Below are 25,024 nucleotides of genomic sequence, written 5' to 3' on the forward strand. Positions count from 1 at the left end.
TGGATGTGTGAGTAGACAGGCAGGTGAATGGGTGAGTGGGTGAATGGATTGGCGGGTGGGTGGATGGATGGTTCTGTGGATGGCTTTGTGAGTGGGTGGATAGGTGGATGGATGTGTGGCCAAGTGCATGAGTGAATGGGCTCCTTGAAGCCTGGCTCACAACTGTTTCTCAAAGGAAGTTTCTAAATCTCTGAAATGTGAGGTCCTGGCACCCCCCAGAGGCCAAAGTCTCTAACTGCCCATCTCCCCTAAAGCTCTGGGAACCAATACTTCTGAGAACCGGGGCACGCACCTAGAGAAGTTAAGGATTCTGGGAAACAAAACATCTAGAGACCCAGTGCTGGTTCTGCCCTTGACAGACTGTGACCTTGGGAAAGTTCAGCCTTCTGAGGCTCAATTTTCTCAGCTGTAAATGGTGTTAATCAAACCTGATGCCTGTGTTGCTAGGAGATTTAAACCAAATTATGAGTAAATTGTCTGAGATGGTTGATATCTGGCCCATAGAAGATGCTGACGGAAAGTGATTTCCTTCCCAGAGGCAGTCCTGGGCTCACATGCAGGCACACACGTGCACATCACTCACACATCTCTCCAGCCCATTAGGGAAGAGGGAGTGAGACCGTAGGCCAGGCCAGACCAGGAGAGGCAGATGGGGATACATTTATTCTCTGGGAGTTTCTTGCTCTGGCAAAACTAGTCCAGACTCCGAGTCCGAGGACACAGACAGTGAGGGCAGCAAGGAAGACCCTGAGACCTCCTGGGGTTCAACCTCCTGGGCCTGGGCCAGCTGGGTCGTGTGCTCAAAGGCAGCCTGCAGCAGGTGGGAGGCCAGGCAGGTGGTCCAGGTGATGAGATAGGCCAGGTGCCAGGAGGTGAGGGCAGTCATAGTCTCCACCCACCAATACAGACGTCTCAGCTGTGCCAGGAGCTTCCTCACCACGCAGTTCACTTGCAAGGCCTGGAACAGGGAGACAGATGGGCAGGTGGCCCTTAGGAGCTCATAGGGTTACACTGCTTGGCTGTGGCTCCCCCCTCGCAAGCCCAGCTAGCCCTGGCCACACCCAATACCCCAGGTTTGCCCTCCACACCCCAGCCTCATCCCGAGACCACTCACCTTACTGAGCTGCCTGCTGGGTCGGAAGCAGTGGGACTTCTGACACATCCTCCAGGTCACTACCACCAGGAGCAAGGCCACCAACATCAGGCCGTGCAGACATGACAAAAACAGGTCTGTCCAGATGGCCACAGACAGGCCCAGCTGCTCCCAGGCACTGAGCATGGCCAGGCCCAGGGTCCTGGTGCCGCCCCACATGCCAGCCCACATCAGCCTGGGTCCCTGCAGCACCAGCCACACGGGGACCTGTATCAGAGCCAGCCCAGCCCGGAGAGCCTGGCCCAGGGGGCAGGCTGCAGCTCCCAGGGGTAGGCGGGCCTGCCAGTTACAGGACCCCCGGGCCTCCTGGGCCAGCCCTGACACCCAGTGGTTGAAGAGGTTGATCTTGAGGAGCAGGAAATTATAGAGGTGATCTCGGTTCTGAATCAACTGCAGGAGAAAAGAGAGAGACAACCGTCACCCATCGTCACCCTCCTGGAACAGGAACCCCACTTTTTCTTTTTCTTTTTCTTTTTTTTTTTTTTGAGACAGAGTTTCACTCTTGTTGCCCAGGCTGGAGTGCAATGGCGCTATCTCGGCTCACTGCAACCTTCACTTCCCGGGTTTGGGCGATTCTCCTGCTTCAGCCTCCTGAGTAGCTGGGATTACAGGCGCCTGCCACCACGCCTGGCTAGTTTTTGTATTTTCAGTAGAGATGGAGTTTCACCATGTTGGTCAGGCTGGTCTCAAACTCCTGACCTTAGGTGATCCACCCACCTCAGTCTCCCAAAGTGCTGGGATTACAGGCGTGAGCCACCATGCCTGGCCAGGAACCCCACTTTTACTGTAGAGGTGAAGCTGCTGGACCACCTTGAGTCAGATCCCCACCTCAAGGCCTCAGCTCCCCACATGTGCAAGGATGAACTCTGTCCACTTTGAAGGACTCCCTTCTGAGAAGGGAACATTAGAAGGTGTTTCATATTATATTTGGGTTCCTTGCCATTGGATTTTTCTTTTTTAAGAAACAGGATCTCACTCTGTTGTCCAGGCTGGAGTGCAATGGCATCATCATAGCTCACTGCAGCCTTGATCTCCCACACTTAAGCAATCCTCCCATCTCAGCCTCCCAAAAAGCTGAGACCACAGGTGCATTCCATCGTGCCTGGCTAATTTTTTTTTTTTTTTTTTTTTTTAGAAATGGCATCTTCCTATTATGCCTGGGCTGGTCTTGAACTCCTAGGCTCAAGCAATCCTCCCCCGATTAGCCTCCCAAGTAGCTGGAGCTATAGGTGCATGTCACTACGTCCAGCTAATTTTTTTTTTTTTTTTTTTTGGTAGAGGCAGGGTCTTACTATGTTATCCAGGCTGGTTTCGAACTCCTGGCCTCAAGCAATCCTCCTGCCTCAGCCTCCCAAAGTGCCGGGATTGCAGGCGTGAGCCACTATACCTGGCCTCCATTGGATTTAAATGATTATTTACAATACTCCAGACTGAAGGAGGTTGCACGGCTATTATTACCATGTGAGGATCCTCCGCCCCAATCCTGTGGGCTTTGAACCCAGGTCACTTGTCTTCTTCCAAGTAGCTGGGCTTTGCCTCTGCACCAGTTGTCCCCTGGCATCAGGAGGGTTGCTGGGTGCAAAGGACAATGCCATTAGCGGCAGGGAGGTGTGAGAGACATGGGGCAGGGGTCACATAATTCACGACAGACCTGATGAGAAGGGTGAAAGAGAGAGATCCAGAAAGACTTCCAGATTTCCAGCTGGACACGGTGGCTCACACCTGTAATCCCAGCACTCTGGGAGGCCGAGGCAGACGGATCACCTGAGGTCAAGAGTTCGAGACCAGCCTGGTCAACCTGGTGAAACCCCATCTCTCCTAAAAATACAAAAATTAGCTGGGCATAATGGTGCATGCCTGTAATCCCAGCTACTCGGGAGGCTGAGGCAGGAGAATTGCTTGAACCCAGGAGGCGGAGGTTGCAGTTTGCCAAGATCACGCCACTGCACTCCAGCCTGGGTAACAGAGTGAGACTCCATCTCAAGAAAAAAAAAAAGATTTCCAGATTTCTGATCTGGGTGGCGAGTTGGACAACAGTGTCTCCCATTCACTGAGATGAAGCTGCAGGACTAGGGTGAGGTGGGCGATAGCTGTTCTTGAGTCCTGGAGTTGAAAGATCCTTCATCAGCGCTGGAAAGCCCCCAGCCCTTGAGTGACACCAATCCACCCACCTGGAGCCCCCATCCCCGGGTCCACAGGCCCACCATCTGAGATTGGCTGCAAGACCCCACTCGTGGGCTGGATTTGCAGAGCTTGGGGTGTGGAGGGTGGAGCTATGCTGAGACAAAAGCGTCCAGCAGGGAGAAGAGTTAGGATAGAAGTAGGAAATAGGGCCTCCCAGGTTATGGTGCTGAGACCAGGGAGGAGGGAAACCTATGATATCCCACATGATCCCACAAGATCATTTCTATAGGAGAGGAAACGGGCTCAGAGTGGTGAAGTGATTTGCCCAAAGTCACACAGCTAGAGGGTAAAACAGCCAAGATGCAAATCTTTTTTTTTTTTTCTTTTCTTTTTTTTTTTTTTTTTTTTTTGCTGAGACAGAGTTTCGCTCTTGTTGCCCAGAGTTGTCCAGGCTGGAGTGCAATGGTGGTGCGATCTCGGCTCACCGCAACCTCCGCCTCCCAGGTTCAAGCGATTGTCCTGCCTCAGCCTCTTGAGTAGCTGGGACTACAGGCATGCACCACCAAGCCCGGCTAATTTTGTATTTTTAGTAGAGACAAGGTTTTTTCATGTGAGTCAGGCTGGTGTGGAACTCCCGACCTCAGGTGATCTGCCCACCTCAGCCTCCCAAAGTGCTGGGGATTACAGGCGTGAGCCACAGCTCCCGGTCCCAAGATGCAAATCTAATGGTGTCTGTCTTTCTCAACTGCCCGCTGTTATACGGTTGTGACTCACTGCAGCCTTGGCCTCCCAGGCTCAATCTATCCTCCCACCTCGGCCTCCTAAGTGTGACTGAGTTGTGACCCCGACCGCAAGCATTTGTATGTTTAAAAATGATGAATGGGCCAGGCGCGGTGGCTCACGTCTGTAATCCCAGCACTCTGGGAGGCCAAGGTGGGTAGATTATGAGGTCAGGAGTTTGAGACCAGCCTGGCCAATGTGGTGAAACCCCGTCTCTACTAAAGATAACAAAAAATTAGCTGGGCGTGGTGGCGCGCACCTGTAATCCCAGCTACTTGGGAGGCTGAGGCAGGAGAATCGCTTGAACCTGGAGGTGGAGGTTGCAGTGAGCCGAGATCGCACCATTACACTGCAGCCTGGGCAACAGCGCAAGACTCCATCTAAAAAAAAAAAAAAGATGAATGGGCCAGGCGCAGTGGCTCATGTCTGTAATCCCAGCACTTTGGGAAGCCGAGGCAGACAGATCACAAGGTCAGGAGATCGAGACCATCCTGGCTAACAGGATCTCTATTAAAAATACAAAAAATACAAAAAAATTAGCCAGGCATGATGGCACGTGCCTGTAGTTCCAGCTGCTCAGGAGGCTGAGGCAAAAGAACTGCTTGAACCCAGGAGGTAGAGGTTGCAGTGAGCTGAGATCACACCACTGCACTCCAGCCTGGGCAACAGAGCGAGACTGTCTCAAAAAAAAAAAAAAAAAAAAGAATGGGAAAAACAATGATTCACCCATAGGAGTGACCCTCAATAGAGAAAATTCTGCCAGGTGCGGTGGCTCACGCCTTTAATCCCAGCACCTCGGGAAGCTGAGATAGAAGGATCATGTGAGGCCAAGAGTTGGAGACCAGCCTGGGCAATGTAGTGAGACACGATCTCTACAAATTACAAAAATTAGTCAGGCGTGGTGGTGCACACCTATAGTCCCAGCTACTTGGAGGCTGAGCGGGGAGGATTGCTTGAGACCGGGAGTTGGAGGCTGCAATGAGCTGAGCCGGCACCACTGCGCTCCAGGCTGGGCAACTGAGCGAGACCCTGTCTCTAAATAAAGAAAAGAAAAGAAAATGTCAGCACTGTAGTTTGGAGTGGGGCTTCTGGGAGCTGTCAGATTATTCTGGAAGGCAGGCAGCCACCTAGTTCCACTGGATGGGACAGGCAGGGCTTGGGTCCGGCAGCTCTGAGGTGGCTTTGTAAAGGGCCTAGTGTGTGGTCCCTGCCCCACTTACCCCCAGCCCCCACTCACCAGCACTGAGAGCCTCATAACCTGCAACAGAATCCCCAAAAGGCTGGATCTGACTGGAGGAAGGGCCTCCATGTCTGGCCTCCCTCTCGTCCTCCAGCTGGGAGAAGCAGGTGACCTCACAAATGCCACAAGGTGGGGGCCAAGTTACCATGGGGACCCGGTTGCCCCAAGAGACCCGCCACCTTTACCTGGCTCCTGCCACTCCACTGCTTCCTCTGAAACCTCCAGTCCACGTCTGACCCCAATGTGGCCAAGGAGGTCTTAGAGCAAATCTTCCTTCAGGTCAGATTTCCCCAGATCTTGGAACAGGAATCAAGTGCCGCCTAGGAACGGGGGTTCATGCCTGGATTCCCAATGCTTTGGGAGGCCAAGGTAGGAGGATCTCTTGAGGCCAGGAGTTTGAGACCAGCATGGGCAACATAGCAAGACCGTGTCTCTACAAAAAAACAAAAAAAGAAAAAAATTAGCCAGCCTTGGTTGTGCACACCTGTAGTCCCAACTACTCAGGAGGCTAAAGTGGGAGAATTACTTGAGCCCAGTAGATAGAGGTTGCAGTGAGCCAGGATCACTCCAGCCTGGGTGACAGGGCAAGACCCTATCTCTAAACAAAGAAAAAAAAATTGAAGTTCGAGGAGTTTATTTGGGGAGTGGGCCCTGCAAGCATCCGTAGGAAGTCAGAAAGTGAGGCAAGGGGCCAGGTGCGGTGGCTCACGCCTGTAATCCCAGCACTTTGGGAGACCAAGGCAGGCAGATCACGAGGTCAGGAGTTTGAGACTAGCGTGACCAACATGGTGAAACCCCATCTCTGCTAAAAATACAAAAAAAAAAAAAAAAATAGCCTGGCATGGTGGTGCACGCCTATAATCTCAGCTGCTCAGGAGGCTGAGGCAGGAGAATCGCTTGAACCCGGAAGGCGGAGGTTGCAGCGGGCTGAGATCATGCCACTGCACTCCAGCCTGGGCAAGAGAGCGAGACTCTGTCAAAAAAAAGAAGGAAGGGAAGGGAAGGGAAGGGGAGGGGAAGGGAGGGGAAGGGAGGGGAGGGGAGGGAAGGGGGAGCGAGAGAGAGAGAAAGAAGAAAGAAAGAAAGAAAGAAAGAAAGAAAGAAAGAAAGAAAGAAAGAAAGAAAGAAAGAAAGAAAGAGAAAGAAAGAAAGAAAGAAAGAAAGAAAGGAAAGAAAGAAAGAAAGAAAGAGAAAGAAAGAAAGAGAAAGAAAGAAGAGGGGAGGGAAGAGAAAAGGAAGGAAGGGAAAGAAAGAAAAGAGAGGCAAAGACAGATGAGTTCATGAGCAGGGTTTGAGTTCAGACAACTGGGGCTGATCCTCAAAATCCCCTGGAAAATGGTGCAGAACACACCTCAGAGTCACCCCACCCAAGGAGCATGAATACTGGGGTATTTGTCTTCCATGACCTGTCTACTTCCTGTTGGACATTAACTCCCCCTGAACCTCCGACCTCACCAGCACAAACACCAAAGAAAGCCCTCTAGCAGATGGTCGGGTGGGGGTCTTGCAGCAGGCAGCTCAAGCAGTGTGCATGGAAACTGAGGCAGAGGACTCTGGGGTAGGGAGAGCAAAAAGGAATCCAGAACAAATGAACCCCTAGACATGTGATGATGGGAGCCTTGACCCGTCCTGAGGCCCTGGGAAAGGAGACAACAGATGCCAGAAATCTGTAGCAGGTACAACAGATAGAATTGGAGGATGTCAAGACTGATGATGATCTGAGACGTTGCCCACTTGCATGCTAACAAGTTAGCCAATCAGAGCTCCACGGCTGCCACAGGAAGACACGAAACTCCCAGGTCAGAGATCAAAGACGACGCTACTAATGGTAATAGCAGTGAACTAGGTTATAAGCATTTTCCATTCATTCCTTGAGCTCCAAATCCCACAGGGTGATGTAACAAGGGCCAGATGATGCCTGGCAGTATCTGAGGTGGGTGTGTTACAGGAGAGGTGACTTGAGCTTAGGGAACCCAAATCTTTTCTTTTCTTTTTCTGAGATGGAGTCTTGCTCTGTCACCCAGTGCAGTGGTACAATCTCGGCTCACCGCAACCTCTGCCTCCCGGGTTCAAGCGATTCTCCTGCCTCAGCCAACCAAGTAGCTGGGATTACAGGCACCTACCACCATACCTGGCTAATTTTTTGTATTTTTAGTAGAGACAGAGTTTCTCCATGTTGGCCAGGCTGGTCTCAGACTCCAGACCTCAGGTGATGCACCCGCCAGCACCTCCCAAAGTGCTGGGATTACAGGCGGGAGCCACCTCGCCCAGCCTTATTTTTTTCTTTTTTTTTTTTGAGATGGAGTCTCGCTGTGTCACCCAGGCTGGAGTGCAGTGGCACCATCTCCGCTCACTGCAACCTCCGCCTCCCAGTTTCAAGCAATTCTCCTGCCTCGGCCTCCCGAGTAGCTGGGATTACAGGCACGCACCACCATGCCCAGCTAATTTTTGTATTTTTAGTAGGGATAGGGTTTCACCATATTGGCCAGGCTGCTCCTGAACTCCTGACCTCAGGTGATCCGCCTACCAGCGCCTCCCAAAGTGCTGGGATTGCAGGCATGAGTCACTACACCTGGCCAGGGAGCCCAAATCTTTTCTAATGCACAGTAAGCAGGGCTGCCTTTTGCCCCAGAAAGAGACACTATATCTTCCAAGGTTGTCTGATATACAGATATCCTAGAAAAGAAAGTCCAGGGCAAAAGGCAATCCATTAGTGCCTCACTCACAAGACATACAGACACATGAAAGACACATAGAGAGTTGCGTCCCAACAGAGGAATGAACAGGAAAAGAGGTAAAGCGAGACAGGGGTCAGGGATACCCCCAACCCAGAAGACTCGAGTGAAGGGCAGAAGGTAGTGCTGCCCACCAAGTGGGGGCAGGGAAGAGAAGGAGTAGGTTTGGAGAGAGAGGAAAAGGGATTGCTGGGGGTCAGAAGGTGGTGGCTGAACCAGGTGCAATGGCTCAATCCTGTAATCCTAGCACTTTTGGAGGACGAAGCAGACGGATCACTTGAGGCCAGGAGTTCAAGACCAGCTTGGGCAGCATGAAGAAACCTGGTCTCTACCAAAAATATAAAAGTTAGCTGGTTGTAGTGGTGCGCGCCTGTAATCCCAGCTACTCAGGAGGCTGAGGCAAGAGAATCACTTGAACCCGGGAAGCAGAGGTTGCAGTGAGCTGAGATCAGGCCACTGTACTCCAGCCTGGGTGACAGAGCAAGACTCCATCTCAAAAAAAAAAAAAAAAAGAAATGAAGGAAGGAAGGAGAAAAGAAAAGAAAAGAGAAAAGAAAAGAAAAGAGAGAGGTGGCTGAGACTGGGATTTGCAGTTTGTTTTCCCTCCTCTCTTTGGTTTTCCACCACCGTCACCTGGCATGCCTATCCCCAGAACTCCACTGCCACGGAGGCTGAGCTAATATCTCCAGCCTCATACTGACCACACTCCCCGTGGTCAGGGTGAGAGCTAGAGCAGAAGAGACCTCACTCTGCCCCACAGCCCCTACAGGCAGCCCCATGGGAATGCTAGGCTCATGTCTCAGTCCCAGCTCTAGTCACCTGCCCTTCCCTGCCCCCACCAAAGCCCTGGTCTTGGTCCCCAAGCTAGATTCCAGCCAGGGCTCTTTGTGGCTCTGTGGCTGCCCAGACCACAGGAACAGGTGCCCACAGAAGCCTGGATACCTAGTGTCAGATGTCAGGAGCCTCCAGTGGGGTGTGAAACCCACTCAGGATGTCCCCTAAGCTAACTGAGGGAGAGCAGTCCCAACCACGCAGGTCCACAAGCCAGAAATCCCGGGATCACCTTCTCATCTTCCTGCCTTCTCCCGTTCCTGCCAAGCCACTTCTGAAGGCAAGAGCCGTGAACCTCCCTCACTGCTGCAACCCATGCCTAGAACGGTGCCAGGGGCACAGAAGGAGCTCTGCGTAAATTTGTTGAATTAAGAAATGAAGGCTGGCTGGGCACGGTGGCTCATGCCTGTAATCCCAGCACTTTGGGAGGCCAAGGCCGGTGGATCACCTGAGATCAGGAATTATAGACCAGCCTGGACAACATGGCGAAACCCCGTCTCTACTAAAAATACAAAAAAATTAGCCGGGCGTGGTGGCATGTGCCTGTAATCCCAGCTACTCGGGAGGCTGAGACAGGAGAATTGCTTGAACCTGGGAGGCAGAGGTTGCAACCAATGAGCCAAGATCATGCCACTGCACTCCAGCCTGGGCGACAGAGCGAGACTCTGTCTCAAAAAAAAAAAGAAAGAAAAGAAAAGAAAAATGACGGCTGGGTGCAGTGGCTCAGGCCTCCAATCCCAGCACTTTAGGAGGCAGACGTGGAAGGACTGCTTGAGCCCAGGAGTTTGAGACCAGCCTGGGCAATATAGCAAGACCCCATCTCTACAAAAAAATTCAAAAATTAGCCGGGCATGGTGGCACGTGCCTGTGGTCCCAGCTACTCAGTAGGCTGAGGCAGAAGGATCGCTTGAGCCCATGAGGTCGAGTCTGCAGTAAGCCTGATTGCACCACTGCACTCCAGCCTGGGTGAAAAAGTAAGATCCTGTCCAAAAAAAGAAAGAAATGAATAACGGCCCTACCTACCAGGTTGCACCTGAAGGTAGCAGGACCTGCTGTGAGAGGAGCCTCCAATGTAGATCAATCAACTGGGAGCCTTGAACCCTCAGTCCAAAGCTTCCCCCCGCTCGCGCCCTTCTCTTTCTTACTCAGCACCAGGTTCAAGGCCATCCACGCACCATTGTTCTGTGTGGCTTTGGAGTTTCACTTTGCAGGGTAGCAGGGAGGACCAGGCAGGAAACCCCAGTTATCAGTAGCCGCTGCCTTGCACAACGCCGGGGGGTGGAGACGCCGTTCACCGGCCTCTGCCCTCCTTCGCCCCAGGACCCAGGGTGAAAGGAGAAGCAGGAAGCCCACCTCTGAGGTCTGCCAGCCCGGGTACCCATCGGCTCTCAGGTGAGCCCCCGAGGGTGCAGGACTGCAGCGCGGCCGCGCGGGGGCAGCAGACACCGGGGCGCGCCTGGGCGCCCCGCGCGGGTGGGTGGTTCCCAACGACTCGCTTGGTCCCCAAGCCCTGCGAGGCCGGTTTCCCGGTAACAGCAACGTCACGTCATCCCCAGGAGTTCGCCCTGTGCAGGTCTCGTCATGCCTGGGTTGCTGGAGGCAAAACCACGGAGAAATGATCAGGACCAAAATCTTTTTTTATGTCATGTTCCTAAGTTAAAACTTCATTTCGTTTCAAATCTTCACTTTTTTTTTTTTTTTTTTTTTGCCAAAAAATACGCAAAAAGGATAAATATGTCTGTATACTTATTGGAGCTTGGTGTTTCTTCTTTCTGTTTTTTGTTTTTGTTTTTGTTTTTAAATATTTTAGAGAGGGAGATCTCGCTATGTTGCCCAGGTTGTCTTGAACTCTTGGCCTCAAATTGTCCTCCTGCCTCAGCCTCCTGAGTAGCTAAGCTACAGGCGTGCGCCACCATACCCAGCTATTTGTGTGTGTGTGTGTGTGTGTGTGTGTGTGTAGAGATGGGGTTTCACTAAGTTGCCCAGGCTGATCTCAAACTCCTGAACTCAAGGGATCCTCTCACCTCAGCCTCCCAAAGTGCTGGAATTACAGGTGTGAGCCACCACTCCTGGCCTGCATTTTTTCTTTCTGAAGATGGTTTTACCCAAGCCACTTACATGCGAAAATAATGATTAAAAAGCAATGAAAGTATGAAGGACTGGATCCTGGTTAAAGAAATAGATTCGGAGATGACAAACTTGGGTTTGAAATGAGCTGGTACAAGAGCTCCTGCCCCAAATTTCCTTATCTGTAAAACTGGAAAATACTTAGAACTGGGCAGGGAATGTTGTGGGGAGAAACCAATGAAATAGAGCCTGTGAGGGGCCTTTGGCAGCGTATGGGAGCTGATGAGTAATGAAGTTGGTATCTGTGAAGGAAAAGGAACTCAAGAATTTTTCAAAACAAAATAAGCTACAAATGGGACAAAATTGCTTTCAAATAAGTGCAAATTTGTAAAAAAGAAACCACTCAGGGTGCAAAAATTTTATTAATTCACAAACCAATGTGTGGAAATCATTACTGCAACCAAACAGTTTTCAGGCAATTCACTTGGACCCCGGCATGATTTCGAAATTTAAATTTTAAAAAGCTCACTGCCAAATGTAAAGAAAAATCTTTGCTTCCTTAAAATTAATTCAAAAATTTTTAAATAAAAATGAATGGAAATACTTTAAACATGTTTTAAAAGGGATATAATGGTGTCAAACCATCCCATGGTTCAAAAACATTATTCATCCCAAAATAAAAGTGCCGAGAAATGGACAAAAAAGCATAAATGCAGGCTGGACACAGTGGCTCATGCCTGTAATCCAAGCATTTTGGAAGGCTGAAGAAGGAGGATCGCTTAAGCCTAGGAGTTCAAAGCCAGCCCTAGCAACATAACAAGACCCCTGTCTCTACAAAAAAAAAAAAAATACAAAAATTAGGCAGGAGTGGTAGTGAACACCTGTAGTCCCAGCTACTCAGGAGGCTGTGGTGGGAGGATCGCGTGAGCCCAGGAGGTGGAGGCTGCAGTGAGCTGTGTTTGCGACACCGTACTCCAATCTGAGTGACAGAGCAAGACTATGTCTCAAAAATAAACAACTAAATAAATTTAAAAATAATTAACATATAAAAAAAGCAATGGAAATTATTCATAACATTCACCAATTCATTTATCAATCAATTTGTTCAGAACCAAACTTTTTAGACACTTGTTTTCTGCCAGCTCACCTAGACCTTTCTCTGGGACATTCTCCCAACACCCCTGCCCCATCCTCATCCACTCCCTCTTTCTCTACTTGCTCTTTTTATTTTTGTTTTTGTTTTTGTTTTGTTTTGTTTTGTTTTGTTTGAGACAGAGTCTCACTCTGTCACCCAGGCTGGAGTGCAGTGGAACATTCTTGTCTCACTGCAACCTTCGCCTCCCAGGTTCAAGCGATTCTCCCACCTCAGCCTCCCGAGTAGCTGGGACTACAGGCGCACACCACCACTCCCGGCTACTTTTTGTATTTTTAGTAGAGATGGGATTTTTACCATGTTGGTCAGGCTGGTCTTGAACTCCTGACCTCAGGTGATCCACCCGCCTTGACCTCCCAAAGTGCTGAGATTACAGGCATGAGCCACCCCGCCCAGACTCGCCTCAGCTTCTTGAGTAGACTACAGATGCATGTCACCAAGGCTGGCTAATTTAAAAGAAAAAATTTTTTTTTTGTAGAGGCAGGATCTTGCTATGTTGCCCAGGCTGGTCTTCAACTTCTGGCCTCAAGCAATCCCCCTTCTTCAGCCTCCCAAAGTGCTGGGATTACAGGTGTGAGCCACCACGCCCGGCATCTACTTGCTCTTTTGTCTCATGTCCTAAAGCAAATGTTTCTAGGATATTTCCTAGGGTTTCACAAAGTTAGAAATAAAATAAGAAAAAATAAAATGTTCCTCAAAGCCCCCTCACCTCTCTGTTTAAACCATACTGCGGGTTGGGCGCAGAGGCTCACACCTATAATCCCAGCACTTTGGGAGGCCAAGGCAGGTGGATCACCTGAAGTCAGGAGTTTGAGACCAGCCTGGCCAACATGGCGAAACCCTGTCTCTACTAAAAATACAAAAATTAGCCAGGTGTGGTGGTGCATGCCTGTAATCTCAGTTACTCAGTAGGCTGAGGCAGGAGAATCGCTTGAACCTGGGAGGCGGAGGTTGCAGTGAACCAAGGTCACGCCACTGCACTCCAGCCTGGGTGACAGAGCAAGACTGTGTCTCAGAAAAATAAATAAATAAATAAATAAATAGTCAACCATATTGTTGAAAGAAGTCCTGCAGCCCCTCACGGCCACCACCAGCCACCGCCACTGCCCTGGCCCAAGTCACCAAGCAAAGCCAAAAGCCGTGAGAGCCTGGGGGAAATGTTTGCAACCCTGCAAACAGTATCCACAATCTAAAGTATCCAAGGAACTCTTACAAACCAGTAAGATAAAATTAAATGACCCACATGGAATTTTGGTTAGCCAGAAGGAGTGAGTTCAAGACATGTGTTGTACATCACGCTAACTATAGTTGATAACCATCTCGTGTACACTTGAAAATTGCTGGCCAGGCACGGTTGCTCAAGCCTGTAATCTCACTCAGCACTTTGGGAGGCCGAGGCAGGTGGATTGCTTGAGCTCAGGAGTTGGAGACCAGCCTGGGCAGCATATTGAGACCCTGTCTCTATTTTTAAAAAAACGTAAAAATTAGCCAGGCATAGTGGCATGCACCTGTGGTCCCAATTACTTAGAAGGCTGAGGTAGGAGGATTGCTTAAGCCCAGAAGGCAGGGGTTACAGTGAGTGGAGATTGCACCATTGCACTCCAGCCTGAGCAACAGAACAAGATCCAGGCAGGAGGGAGGGAGGGAAGGAAAGAATGAAGGAGGGAAGGTGGGAAGGAGGGAAGCAGGGAAGGGAGGGAGGGAGAGAAGGAAGGAGGAAAGGAGGGAGGGAGGGAAGGAGTGAAGGAAGGGAGAGAGGGATGGAAAGAGAGAGGGAGGGAAGGAAGGAAGGAAGAAAGGGAGGGAGGAAGGAAGGAGGAAAGGAGGGAGGGAGGGAAGGAAGGAAAGAAAGAAGGAAGGAAGAAAGGAGGGAGGGAAGGAAGGAAGGGAAAAGAGAGAGAAAGAGAGAAAGAAAAGGAAAGAAAAAGAAAGAAGGAAGGAAGGAAAGAAGGGAGGGAGGGAGAGAGGAAGGAAGGGAGGAAGGGAGGGATAAAAGAGAGAAAGAAAGAGAGAGAGAGGAAGGGAAAGAGGAAGGGAGGGAGGAAGGAAGGAAGCAAGGAAGGAAGGAAGGACTAGGCGGGTGGATCAACGAGGTCAGGAGTTCAAGACCAGCCTGGCCGGTCTTGAATGGTGAAACCCCATCTCTACTAAAAATACAAAAATTAGCCCGGCATGGTGGCGGGTGCCTGTAATCCCAGCTACTCAGGAGGCTGAGACGGGAGAATCGCTGGAACTAGGGTGGCAGATGTTGCAGTGAGCTGAGATCGCACCATTGCACTCCAGCCTGGGCGACAGAGTGAGAGACTCTGAGAAAGAAAGAGAGAGAGAGAGAGAGAGAAAAAGAGAGAGAGGAAGAAAGGAAAGAAGGAAGAGAGGGAGGGAAGGAAGAAGGAAGGAAGGAAGCAGGGAGGGAGTGAAGAAGGAAGGAAGGAAGCAGGGAGGGAGGGAAGAAGGAAGGAAGGAAAGAAGGAAGGGAGGGAGGGAGGAAGGGAGGGAGGGAGGAAGGAAGGAGGAAAGGAGGGAGGGAGGAAGGAAGGAGGAAAGGAGGGAGGGAGGAAGGAAGGAGGAAAGGAGGGAGGGAGGGAAGGAAGGAAGGAAAGAAAGAAGGAAGGAGGAAAGGAGGGAGGGAGGGAAGGAAGGAAGGGAAAAGAGAGAGATAAAGAGGGAAAGGAAAGGAAGGAAGAAAAGAAAGAAAGAAGGAAAGGAGGGAGGGAGGAAGGAAGGAAGGGAGGAAGGGAGGGATAAAAGAGAAAGAAAGAGAGAGAGAGGAAGGGAAGGAGGAAGGGGGAGGAAGGGAGGAAGGAAGGGAAGAAGGAAGGAAGGAAGGCAGGAAGGAAGGAAAGAAGGACCAGGCAGGTGGATCACGAGGTCAGGAGTTCAAGACCAGCCTGGCTGGTCTTGAATGGTGAAACCCCATCTTTACCAAAAATACAAAAATTAGCCAGGCATGGTGGCGGGTGCCTGTAATCCCAGCTACTTGGGAGGCTGAGGCAGGAGAATCGCTGGAACTCGGGTGGCAGATGTTGCAGTGAACTGAGATAGCACCATTGCACTCCAGCCTGGGCGACAGAGTGAGAGACTCTGAGAAAGAGAGAGAGAGAGAGACAGGAAGGAAGGAAGAGAGAGAGGGAGGGAGGGAAGGAGGAAAGAAGGAAGGAAGGACAGAAGGAAGGAAGGAAGGGAGGGAAGCAGGGAGGGAGGAAGGAAGGAGGGAAGCAGGGAGGGAGGGAGGGAAGAAGGAAGGAAGGAAGGAAGGTTGCCAAGAGAGTAGATTTTAAATGTTCTCACTGCAAACTAATGATATAAGTATGTGAGGTGATGCATATGTTAAAGGGCTTGCTTAGTCATTCAATAATACATCCATATATCAAAACATCATGTCATACACCATAAATACATACGGTTGTTCCTTGTCAGTTAAAAATAGGGAAAGGGAAAAAAATCAAACGACCCAATGGAATACAACAGCAAAAGCCATTCACAGAAAAGGAAACTCCAGGAGCCAATAAACTGATGGAAAGAGGTTCAACTTCATTAGTCATTAGGGAGGAATGCACATTGAAACCACAGTGAGATATGATCTCACCCTCATTTGCAAAAACAAAAAAGTCTACAGCACACGTGCGTTGATGACTCTGTAGGATAACCAGAGTCTCGGACACTGCCTGTACCCTGACTCAGTAGTGCCCTTCTGGTTTTTAGTCTCTGGGTGCCACCCATGGTAAGAATTGTATTAAACAGCCTGGATGCAGTGGCTCACATCTGTAATCCCAGCACTTTGGGAGGCCAAAGTGGGAAGATCGCTTGAGGCCAGGAGTTGGAGACCAGCCTGGACCACATAGAGAGACCCAGTCTCTACGAAATATTTTTAAAAATTAGCTGAGCATAATAGTGCATGCCTGTCATCTCAGCCACTCAGGAGGCTGAGGCAGGTGGATCACTTGAGCCCAGAAGGTTGAGACTGTAGTGAGCTAGGATTGTGCCACTGCACTCCAGCCTGGGCAACAGAGTGAGACCTTGTCTCTAAAAAGAAAAAAAGAAAGTATTGCACAAAGCTGCTCATTAAACACACATGTGAAACTGAAGCAAGAGCCTAACAAAACAATAATTACTCCTACCACATGCAGTGTGCTCTTCTAATTTCTACTCACTCTATTTCACAACCAGCTGAATTGTTTTCACTACCCTCCAGTGGGTTAAAGCATTCCTTCCAGAAACATCCACTTGTGAACAAAGAGACACGTGCATGGCAACGTTATTTCCTGTCCCCAGGAAAGGGGAGATGTATCAGCTGGGTGTGTCAGCTTGAGGCTTGAGGGATGACTAAGCGGTGGTGAAAACGAACCCAGTCTGCAAGCATCAACACAGAAAGAGCTCATAAATGGCCGGGCGTGGGGGCTCACGCTGGTCATCCCAGCACTTTGGGAGGCCAAGGCGGGCAGACCACTTGAAGTCGGGAGTTTGAGACCAGCTGGGTAACTTGGTGAAACCCCGTCTCCACTAAAAAGACAAAAAATTAGCTGGGCGTGGTGGTGCACGCCTGTAGTCCCAGCTGCTCGGGAGGCTGAGGCAGGAGAATCACTTGAACCCAGGAGGTGGAGGTTGTAGTGAGCCGAGATCACGCCACTTCATTCCAGCCTGGGCAACAGAGCAAGACTCCATCTCAAAAAAAAAAGCCACCGAAGCAGAGCTGAAGGAAGAGTGGGGCAACATGGCAAAACCCCACTTCTACAAAAAATACAAAAAAAAATTAGCTGGGTGTGGTGGTGCACGCCTGTAGTCCCAACTGCTTGGGAGGCTGAGGTGAGAGGATTTTCCTGGCTGGAAAATAGTGCAAAGGCCCTGTGATAGCCTTGGCACAGTCCAGGAACAGCAGAGGCCGGAGTGGCAGAGCGAGGAAAAGAGACGCTACAGATAAGGAGAGGAAAGAAGTTGGATTTTAGGTTTTAAGCAGGGGCGTTAACTCGTCAGATGGATACTGTGAAAACGCCACTCTGGTTGGGCTCAGTTTGTTAACTATTGAAACGCTCATGAAGAAATACATGGGGAGTTATTACACTAGTCTCTTCTTTTGTGTGTGTTTGAGATTTTCTTCTTCTTTTTTTTCTTTTAGTTTTTTCAGACGGAGTCTTGCTCTGTCGCCCAGGCTGAAGTGCAATGGCGCGATCTTGGCTCACTGCAACCTCTGCCTCCCTGGTTCAAGTGATTCTCCTGCCTCGGCCTCCCAAGTAGCCGGGATTATAGGCACGCACCACCATGCCCGGATAATTTTTGTACTTTTAGTAGAGACAGGGTTTTGCCATGTTGGCCAGGCTGGTCTCGAACTCCTGATCTCAAGTGATCCACCCACCTTGGCCTCCCAAAGTACTGGGATTACAGGCGTGAGCCACCGTACCCGGCTGGTGTAGTTTGAGTCCACAGGATTTGCTGACGAACAAGGTGTGGGAGGGGAGAAAAACAGCTTGAGCTGAGCCCCTGAGTGCAAGGTGGTTCAGGGGTATTTGCAGAGATGGGCCCTGAGAAGGAGCAGATTTGGGAGTGGAAAGAATCACTCTCGGGTCTGGGCTCATTGCCAGACCTGTGGCCTCCAAGGAGATGTCAGTTTCATGGCTAGGTGAACAAGTCCAGAGTTCGGGGGAGAGCCAAGACTAGGAGTCATCAATTTGGGAGTCATCCACAAATAAACAGTATTTAAAACCACGGGACTAGATGAGATCACCTAGGAAGTGGGTGTACACAGAGTAGGAAGAAGACCCAGGACAGAGCCGGGGGCCTCTCCTAAGCTTAGAGGTAGGAGAAGAGCAAGGAGGAGGTGGTGAAGAAGATGAGGTAGGAAGAAAACTCCAAGGAAGGGAAGTTGCCATCTGGTCCTCAACAGCCCCACACCCCATCAGCACCAAGGTCACCCCCTCCTCAGCAGCCCCTGACTCTTGACACTCCAGCTCTTGCCAAGTAATTGCAACAGCCTTGGAACTTGTGGTTCACCCAGCTCGCTCTCCCTGCCGACTTCTGGAGCCATCTTGGTAAAATGCAAATCTGAAGCCACAACTCCCCATTACACATTCAGGATTAGAAAGCACATCCATAGGCCTAGCGCGGTGGCTCACGCCTGTAATCCCAGCACTTTGGGAGGCCAAGGTGGGCAGATCACCTGAGGTCAGGAGTTTGAGACCAGCCTGGCCAACATGGCAAAACCCCATCTCTACTAAAAATACAAAAAAAATTAGCTGGGCATGGTGGCGCATGCCTGTAGTCCCAGCTACTTGGGAGGCTGAGACAGGAGAATCTCTTGAACCCGGAAAGCAGAGGTTGCAGTGAGCCAAGATTGCACCACTATACTCCAGCCTGGGCAAGAGTGAGACTCCATCAAGAAAGGAAGGAAGGAAGGAAGGAAAGAAGAAGGAAAAGAAAGAAAGAGAGAGAGAGAAGGAAGGAAGGAGAAAGGGAGGGAGGAATGGAGGAAGGAAGGAAGGAAGGGAGAAAGGGAGGAAAGAAGGAAGGAAGGAAGGAGAAAGGAAGGAAAGAAGGGATAAAGGGAGGAAGGGAGGGAGGGAGGAAGGAAGGCAGGAAGGAAGGAAGGAAAGAAGGAAGAAAGGAGAAAGGGAGGGAGGAAGGGAGGAAGGGAGGAAGGGAGGGAGGAAGGAAGGAAGGAAAGAAGGAAGGAAGGAAGGAAGGGAGTCCATAGCCTGGGGACCAAGCTCTCCACGGCCTGGGTCCTACACACATCAAAATGGACACCTGCAACATTCCCTGATTATCACACAGGTGCACATGAAGGAACACACGCCCTCACACCCCAGGAGCAGCACAGGAGCCCGCACTGTGGCAGGCCAGGTCTCCCCAACAACTGTTTCAGTACTGACTGAGTGGTTAATTTAAATATTAAAAGCCAGTGCCCTTATACAAAGGCTGGGATGTAACAAAAGCCCACCAAGAGTTTTGCCCAGGCCTTTCCTGGGCCTTAAAGCATGACAAAATAATGAAGGAATTCTTAACAGGACCATTTAGAATTAAGCGAGTTTTATTGTGGGTCTGAAGAAACTCCCCAGGCCTCCGCAAACAAATTTACTGGCGGTCTGAAGGAACTCCTCAAACCTCCATGATTTAGCAGGAGATAACAGTAATCACCCCAGCACCTGGACCCATTTAGATAAGTAAATTTACTGAGGCTCCAGAGGAAGAGCTTCGGGACTCAGACCTTAGTTATGGATTAAAGGAAGTTAATCACTTCTGTCTTCAGATGAATGCACACTTACACATAGACATATAGCTTAGAAGGTATATAAGCTCTGGAAAACTTTGTAATTTTGAGTTCGTAGGGTGATAATTTCCACGCCTTCTCCCTGTAACCGGTTACAGAAATAAAAACTCTCTCTTCCTCCCCAGCTTATGTGCATCTCGTTATTGGGCCACAAGATGTAGCAGCCCAACCCTCAGTTTGGTCTGGGAACAGTACCACAAGCCATTCTCGCCTCCCTCCTTCCTGGATGGAAAGCTCACACCCCACACCTGAGCCTCAAAGTGCCAGATCACACTTTCCCAGCTTCTATGGCTTCTGGAAATATCCTCCTTCCATAGAAAGAAAGACAGGCCAGGTGGGTTCCTCACACCTGTAATTCCAGCATTTTGAATGCCAAGGAGGGAGGATGGCTTGAGCCTAGGAATTGGAGACCAGCCTAGGCAACATAGCAAGACCCCATCTCTACAATTTTTTTTTTAAATTAACCAGGCTTGGTGGCAAGCACCTGTAGTCCCAGCTACCCAGGAGGCTGAGGCAGAAGGATTGCTTGAGCCCAGGAGGTAGAGGCTGCAGTGAGCTAGGATTGTGCCACTGCACTCCAGCCTGGAAACAGAGCAAGACCCCTCTCAAAAAAATAAAATTAAAATTAAAAATATAAAGGAAAAAAGGGAGAGAGGGAGGGAGGAAGGGAGGGAGGGAAGGAGAAATAAGGAAAAGCTCCTGCCATTGCTAGCCTACCTTGGGCTTTGTTTTGTTTGTTTGTTTGTTTTCTTTGAGATGGACTCGCTCTGTCGCTAGGCTGGAGTGCAATGGCACGATCCTGGCTCACTGCAACCTCCTCCTCCCAGGTTCAAGCGATTCTCCTGCCTCAGTCTCCCGAGTAGCTGGGACTACAGGTGCCCGCCACCATGCCCAGCTAATTTTTGTATTTTTAATAGAGAAAGGTTTTTGCCATGTTGGCCAGGCTGGTCTCGAACTCCTGACTTCAAGCGATCCACCCACTTCGGCCTCCCAAAGTGCTGGGATTACAGGCATGAGCCACCACACCTGGCCTGCCTTGGGCTTTGAATGTAAGGATGCAAGGAATGTTCAAGTTGCTGCCACCATTTGTGACCAGAAGGAGCCAACAGTGCAAACACACAATGTGGCAAGTGGGAGGTTGGCACCAGGGTCCTTGTGAGATCAGTGGGCCCCTGGGCGGGCCCCTGTGCTGCTGACCACTGACCTTCTTGCTGTAAGAAAAATACCAAACCCCTAATATTTAAACCACTTGGGGTTGGTTTTTGTCGTGTTTTTTTGTTTTTGAGACAGTGTCTGCTCTGTTGCTCAGGCTAGAGTGCAGTGGCACAATCCTAGCTCACTGCAGCCTCAACCTCCTGGGTTCAAGCGATCCACCTCAGCCTCCTGAGTAGTTGGGACCACAGGCACGTACCACCACACCCAGGTAATTTTTGAAGTTTTTTGTAGAGATAGGGTCTTCCTATGTTGCCCAGGCTGGTCTCAAACTCCTGGGCTCAAGCGATCCTCCAGCCTTGGCCTCCCAAAGTGCTGAGATTACAGGTGTGAGCCACTGCACCCAGCCAACGGATCCGTTTAATACATCTCCCACCCCAAACTGTTTTCTCTTCCCCAAGCCCCCAAGCTCCCTCTGTCACTTTGGCAGCAGCCAGACTTGGTGGGTGGGGAAGCTTGATATCCACTGCCCATAGTGTGTAGGGTCCAGCCCTACGGAGCTTAGCGGGTGTTCTCCCCGTGTGCGGAGACGAGAGATTGTAATAAATAAAGACACAAGACAAAGAGATAAAGAGAAAACAGCTGGGCCCGGGGGACCACTACCATCAAGAGGCAGAGACCGGTAGTGGCCCCGAACCGGCTGGAAGCGCTGATACTTATCGCATACAAGACAAGGGGGCAGGGTAAGGAGGGTGAATCTTCTAAGTGATTGACAAGGTGAAGCAAGTCACGTGATCATAGGACAGGGGGCCCTTCTCAGGTAGCCGAGAGAGAGAGAGAGAGAGAGAGAGAGAGAGAAGGCAGCATACGTCAGCGTTTTCTTCTATGCACTCATAAGAAAGATCAAATACTTTAAGACTTTCACTATTTCTTCTATCGCTGTCTACTACGAACTTCAAAGAGGAACCAGGAGCACGGGACGAACATGAAAGTGAACAGGGAGCGTGACCATTGAAGCACAGCCCCACAGGGAGGGGTTTAGGCCTCCGGATGACTGTGGGGAGGCCTGGATAATATCCAGCCTTCCACAAGAAGCTGGTGGAGCAGAGTGTTCCCTGACTCCTCCAAGGAAAGGAGACTCCCTTTCGTGGTCTGCTAAGTAACGGGCGCCTTCCCAGACACTGGCGTTACCGCTTGACCAAGGAGCCCTCAAGCGGCCCTTATGCGGGCGTGACAGAAGGCTACCTCTTGCCTTCTAGGTCACTTCTCACAATGTCCCTTTAGCACCTGACCCTATACCCGCCGGTTATTCCTAGGTTATATTAGTAATTAAAAGCTAATGATTAATAAAGTTTATAATAATGATTGATAATTGTCCATGATCATCTCTATATCTAATTTGTATTATGACTATTCTTATTCTATTTTCTTTATTATACTGAAACAGTTTGTGCCTTCAGTCTCTTGCCTCGGCACCTAGGTAATCTCATAATTTTCCTGCCCCAAGCGCTTCAGTCATTTCATCAGCTGTTTCTCTATCCGGAGCTCTGGTTCCTTTTAGTTGATAATTTTTTTTTTTTTTTTTAAAGAGATGGGGTCTCGTTGCCCAGGTTGAAGTGCCGTGGTGCCGTCTCTGCTCACCGCAACCTCTGCCTCCGGGGTTCAAGCGATTCTCCTGCCTCACCCTCCCGAGTAGCTGGATTACAGGTGTGTGTGCTACCACTCCCAGCTCATTTTTGTATTTTTAGTAGAGACGGGGTTTTACCATGTTGGCCAGGCTGGTCTTGAACCCCTGACCTCAAGTGATCCACCCGCCTCAGCCTCCCAAAGTGCTAGAATTACACGCATGAGCCACTGCACCTGGCAAGAATGCATTTTTAGAACCAGATCTGGATGCTCGGTGTGGTGATTACTACTGAAGCGTTAATTGTGTTTAGGTCATCTTGGCAGACAAAGCTAGGAAATTCACCAATACACACACATACATGTATGTCTATTTATATATCTTTCCATCTATTTATGTTGAAACCCATGAGTTTACTCTAATATCTCCCACTCTTCTCCAACGCTACAGGGTTCCTTCTGCTCATCACCCTGTAAACCCAGAAAATCTGAGACAGGTCTCAGTTAATTTAGAGAGTTTATTTTGCCAAGATTGAGGATGCACGCCTGTGACACAGCCTCAGGAGGTCCTGACGTCATGTGCCCAAGGTGGTCAGGGCACAGCTTGGTTTTATACATTTTAGGGAGACATGAGACATCAATCAATATATGTAAGAAGTACATTGGTTTCGTCTAGAAAGGTGGCGACAATTTGAAGCAGGGAGGGGGCTCCAGGTCACAGGAAGGCGAAAGACAAATGGTCGCATTCTTTGAGTTTCTGATAAACCTCTCCCCTGTAATCTCAGCTACTCAGCAGGCTGAGGCAGGAAGTGGAGGTTGCATGAGCTGAGATCGAGCCACTGCACTCCAGTCTGGGTGACAGGGCGAGACCCCGTCTCATAAAAAAAGAATGCCTTCACCATCTGGGAATGCAGTCCAGTAGGCCTCAGTCTTATTTTACGCAGCCGCTATTCAAGATGGAGTTGTTCTGATTCAAACATCTCTGACACTTCGACACTTCTACCCCCTAAACCTGTCTGAAGATCATCCACTCCTCTCCCCAGTCATGACCTCTACCCAAGGTCATGCAGCCATCACCTCCTGCCTGGACAGCTGCGACAGCCTGCCAAATTCTGCCTGCCCAAACCCTTGATTCCAACACAGGTCCTCTAGACCAGAGCTTCTGAACCTTCAGCTGCCTAGAAATCGCCTGCAGAGTTTGTAGAAACACAGAAACTCTGGGCCCCAGTCCCAGCAATCTAATTCTGATTCAGAAGGTTCCAGGTCAGCTGAGAATTTTTACTTTTTTTTTTTTTTTTTTGAGATGGAGTCTTGCTCTGTCACTCAGGCTGGAGTGCAGTGGCGCAATCTCTGCTCACTGCAATCTGTGCCTCCCAAGTTCAAGCTATTCTCCTGCCTCAGCCTCCTGAGTAGCTGGAATTACAGATGCCCGCCACCACGCCCGGCTAATTTTTGTATTTTTAGTAGAGATGGGGTTTTGTCATGTTAGCCAGGCTGGTCTCAAACTCCTGACCTCAAGTGACCCGCCCACCTCAGCCTCCCAAAGTGCTGGGATTACAGGTGTGAGCCACCGCACCTAATTTTTGCATTTCTAACAAGCTTCCCTAGGGCATCTCCTAGAGGAAACCAAGATGTTACGGAGGCTGACGCTGCATATCTTCAGGTCACACTTCCAGCCGCAAGACTCTCTCTGCTGTCCAATACAGTAGCCACTAGCCACAGTGGCTATTTAACTTATTAAAATAAAATTTTCCAGTACAGTTTTTTAAAATAAAATTATTAAAATAAAATTTGCCAGGAGGCAGAAGTGGGAGAATCGCTTGAGACTAGGAGTTTAAGACCAGCCTGGACAACGTTTTTTGTCTCTACAAAAACTACGAAAATAAAAATAAATAAATAAATAAATAAATAAAATTTTTAAAAGCCGGGCAAGGTGGCATGCACCTGTAGTCCCAGCTACTCAGCTACTCAGAAGGCTGAGGCAGGAGGATGGCTTGAGCTTGAGTTCAAGGCTGCAGTGAGCTATGGCCAAGCCACTGCACTCCAGCCTGGGCGACAGAGTGAGACCCTGTCTCATAAAACAAAACAAAAATAAAACAAAATAAGTAAATACAAATACAAAGTAAAAATGAAAGCTAATCCTAGGTCCCTCTCCTGCCCATAAGAATTCAGAGACTCCCCAGTGCCTACAAACCTCATGCTTTTAGGAAGCATAAAGGACTTCAGGAGGCAGGAGGGCAGTTGGAGGGGGATGGTGGAGGTGCTGCTACCTGACGGTGGAGGGGGAGGCCGGGGCCAGACCACCGAGCAGCCCCTAAACCCGCATATCAGGAAAACGTCTCAGCAGTCCCTGCTCTACCCGGGCTGGAGGAGGGCCACAAGCCTTGAGCTCATTGGCTGGCGGTAGGGGGCGGACTGCCAACGCCTTCCTTTGATTGGCTATTTTCTCTTAACGGAAAGCCAATCATTGCGGGCAGGCGGTGAGGGTGTGGCCAGGGTCGCAACACAGGCCCCGCCCCGAGTCCCGTTGCCCACACGCCCCGGGCGCGCTCGATTGGCGGTGAGTTCTGACTCTGGCCTCCCTCGAGACCCTTTCGCTCCGGATGTCGCCCACCTCCGACCCTCTCCCAGTCGGAGGGCGGGAAAGAGGAAGACAGGTCCTTCCTCCAGCCGCGGGGCACCCCCTTCTCCCACCTTGCCCTTCCCCCAGCCCTGCAGCCCCAGAGTGTAAATATCCAAGCCCGCCCTCTCTGCGCTCAGTGTCCCCATCTGGGATAGGGGCCGGGATAGGGGTCGCGCTGGTGGCCTGGCAGCCTCCTCTGCAGGGGGAGGAGGGAAGGGGGAAAGGAGGAGATGGGCGATTGAGGTGGACCTCGAGACAGGGCAACCGTGTCCCCACAGGAGC

General features: G+C 50.3%; 1 protein-coding gene across 3 annotated transcripts; it reads right to left on the minus strand.

Annotated features, from left to right (window-relative positions):
- Positions 1-644: 644 nt before the first annotated feature.
- On the minus strand, positions 645-10,338 carry TMEM270 (transmembrane protein 270). 3 transcript variants are annotated; one of them, XM_063667284.1, is made up of 4 exons: positions 10,039-10,338; positions 5,295-5,730; positions 1,115-1,543; positions 645-958 (listed from the first exon to the last, which is right to left on the minus strand). In XM_063667284.1, exons 2-4 carry the CDS (start codon positions 5,364-5,366, stop codon positions 662-664), a joined length of 798 nt encoding a protein of 265 aa, XP_063523354.1. In that variant the 5' UTR covers positions 5,367-5,730; positions 10,039-10,338; the 3' UTR covers positions 645-661. The 3 variants fall into 3 exon arrangements, with proteins under 3 accessions (XP_063523354.1, XP_054352667.1, XP_054352668.1); XM_054496692.2 differs by lacking the exon at positions 10,039-10,338 and adding an exon at positions 6,753-7,168; XM_054496693.2 differs by lacking the exons at positions 5,295-5,730; positions 10,039-10,338 and adding an exon at positions 2,612-2,971.
- Positions 10,339-25,024: the final 14,686 nt, after the last annotated feature.

Source organism: Pongo pygmaeus, chromosome 6 (genome assembly GCF_028885625.2).
Source record: "Pongo pygmaeus isolate AG05252 chromosome 6, NHGRI_mPonPyg2-v2.0_pri, whole genome shotgun sequence".
Classification (NCBI taxonomy): domain Eukaryota; kingdom Metazoa; phylum Chordata; class Mammalia; order Primates; family Hominidae; genus Pongo; species Pongo pygmaeus.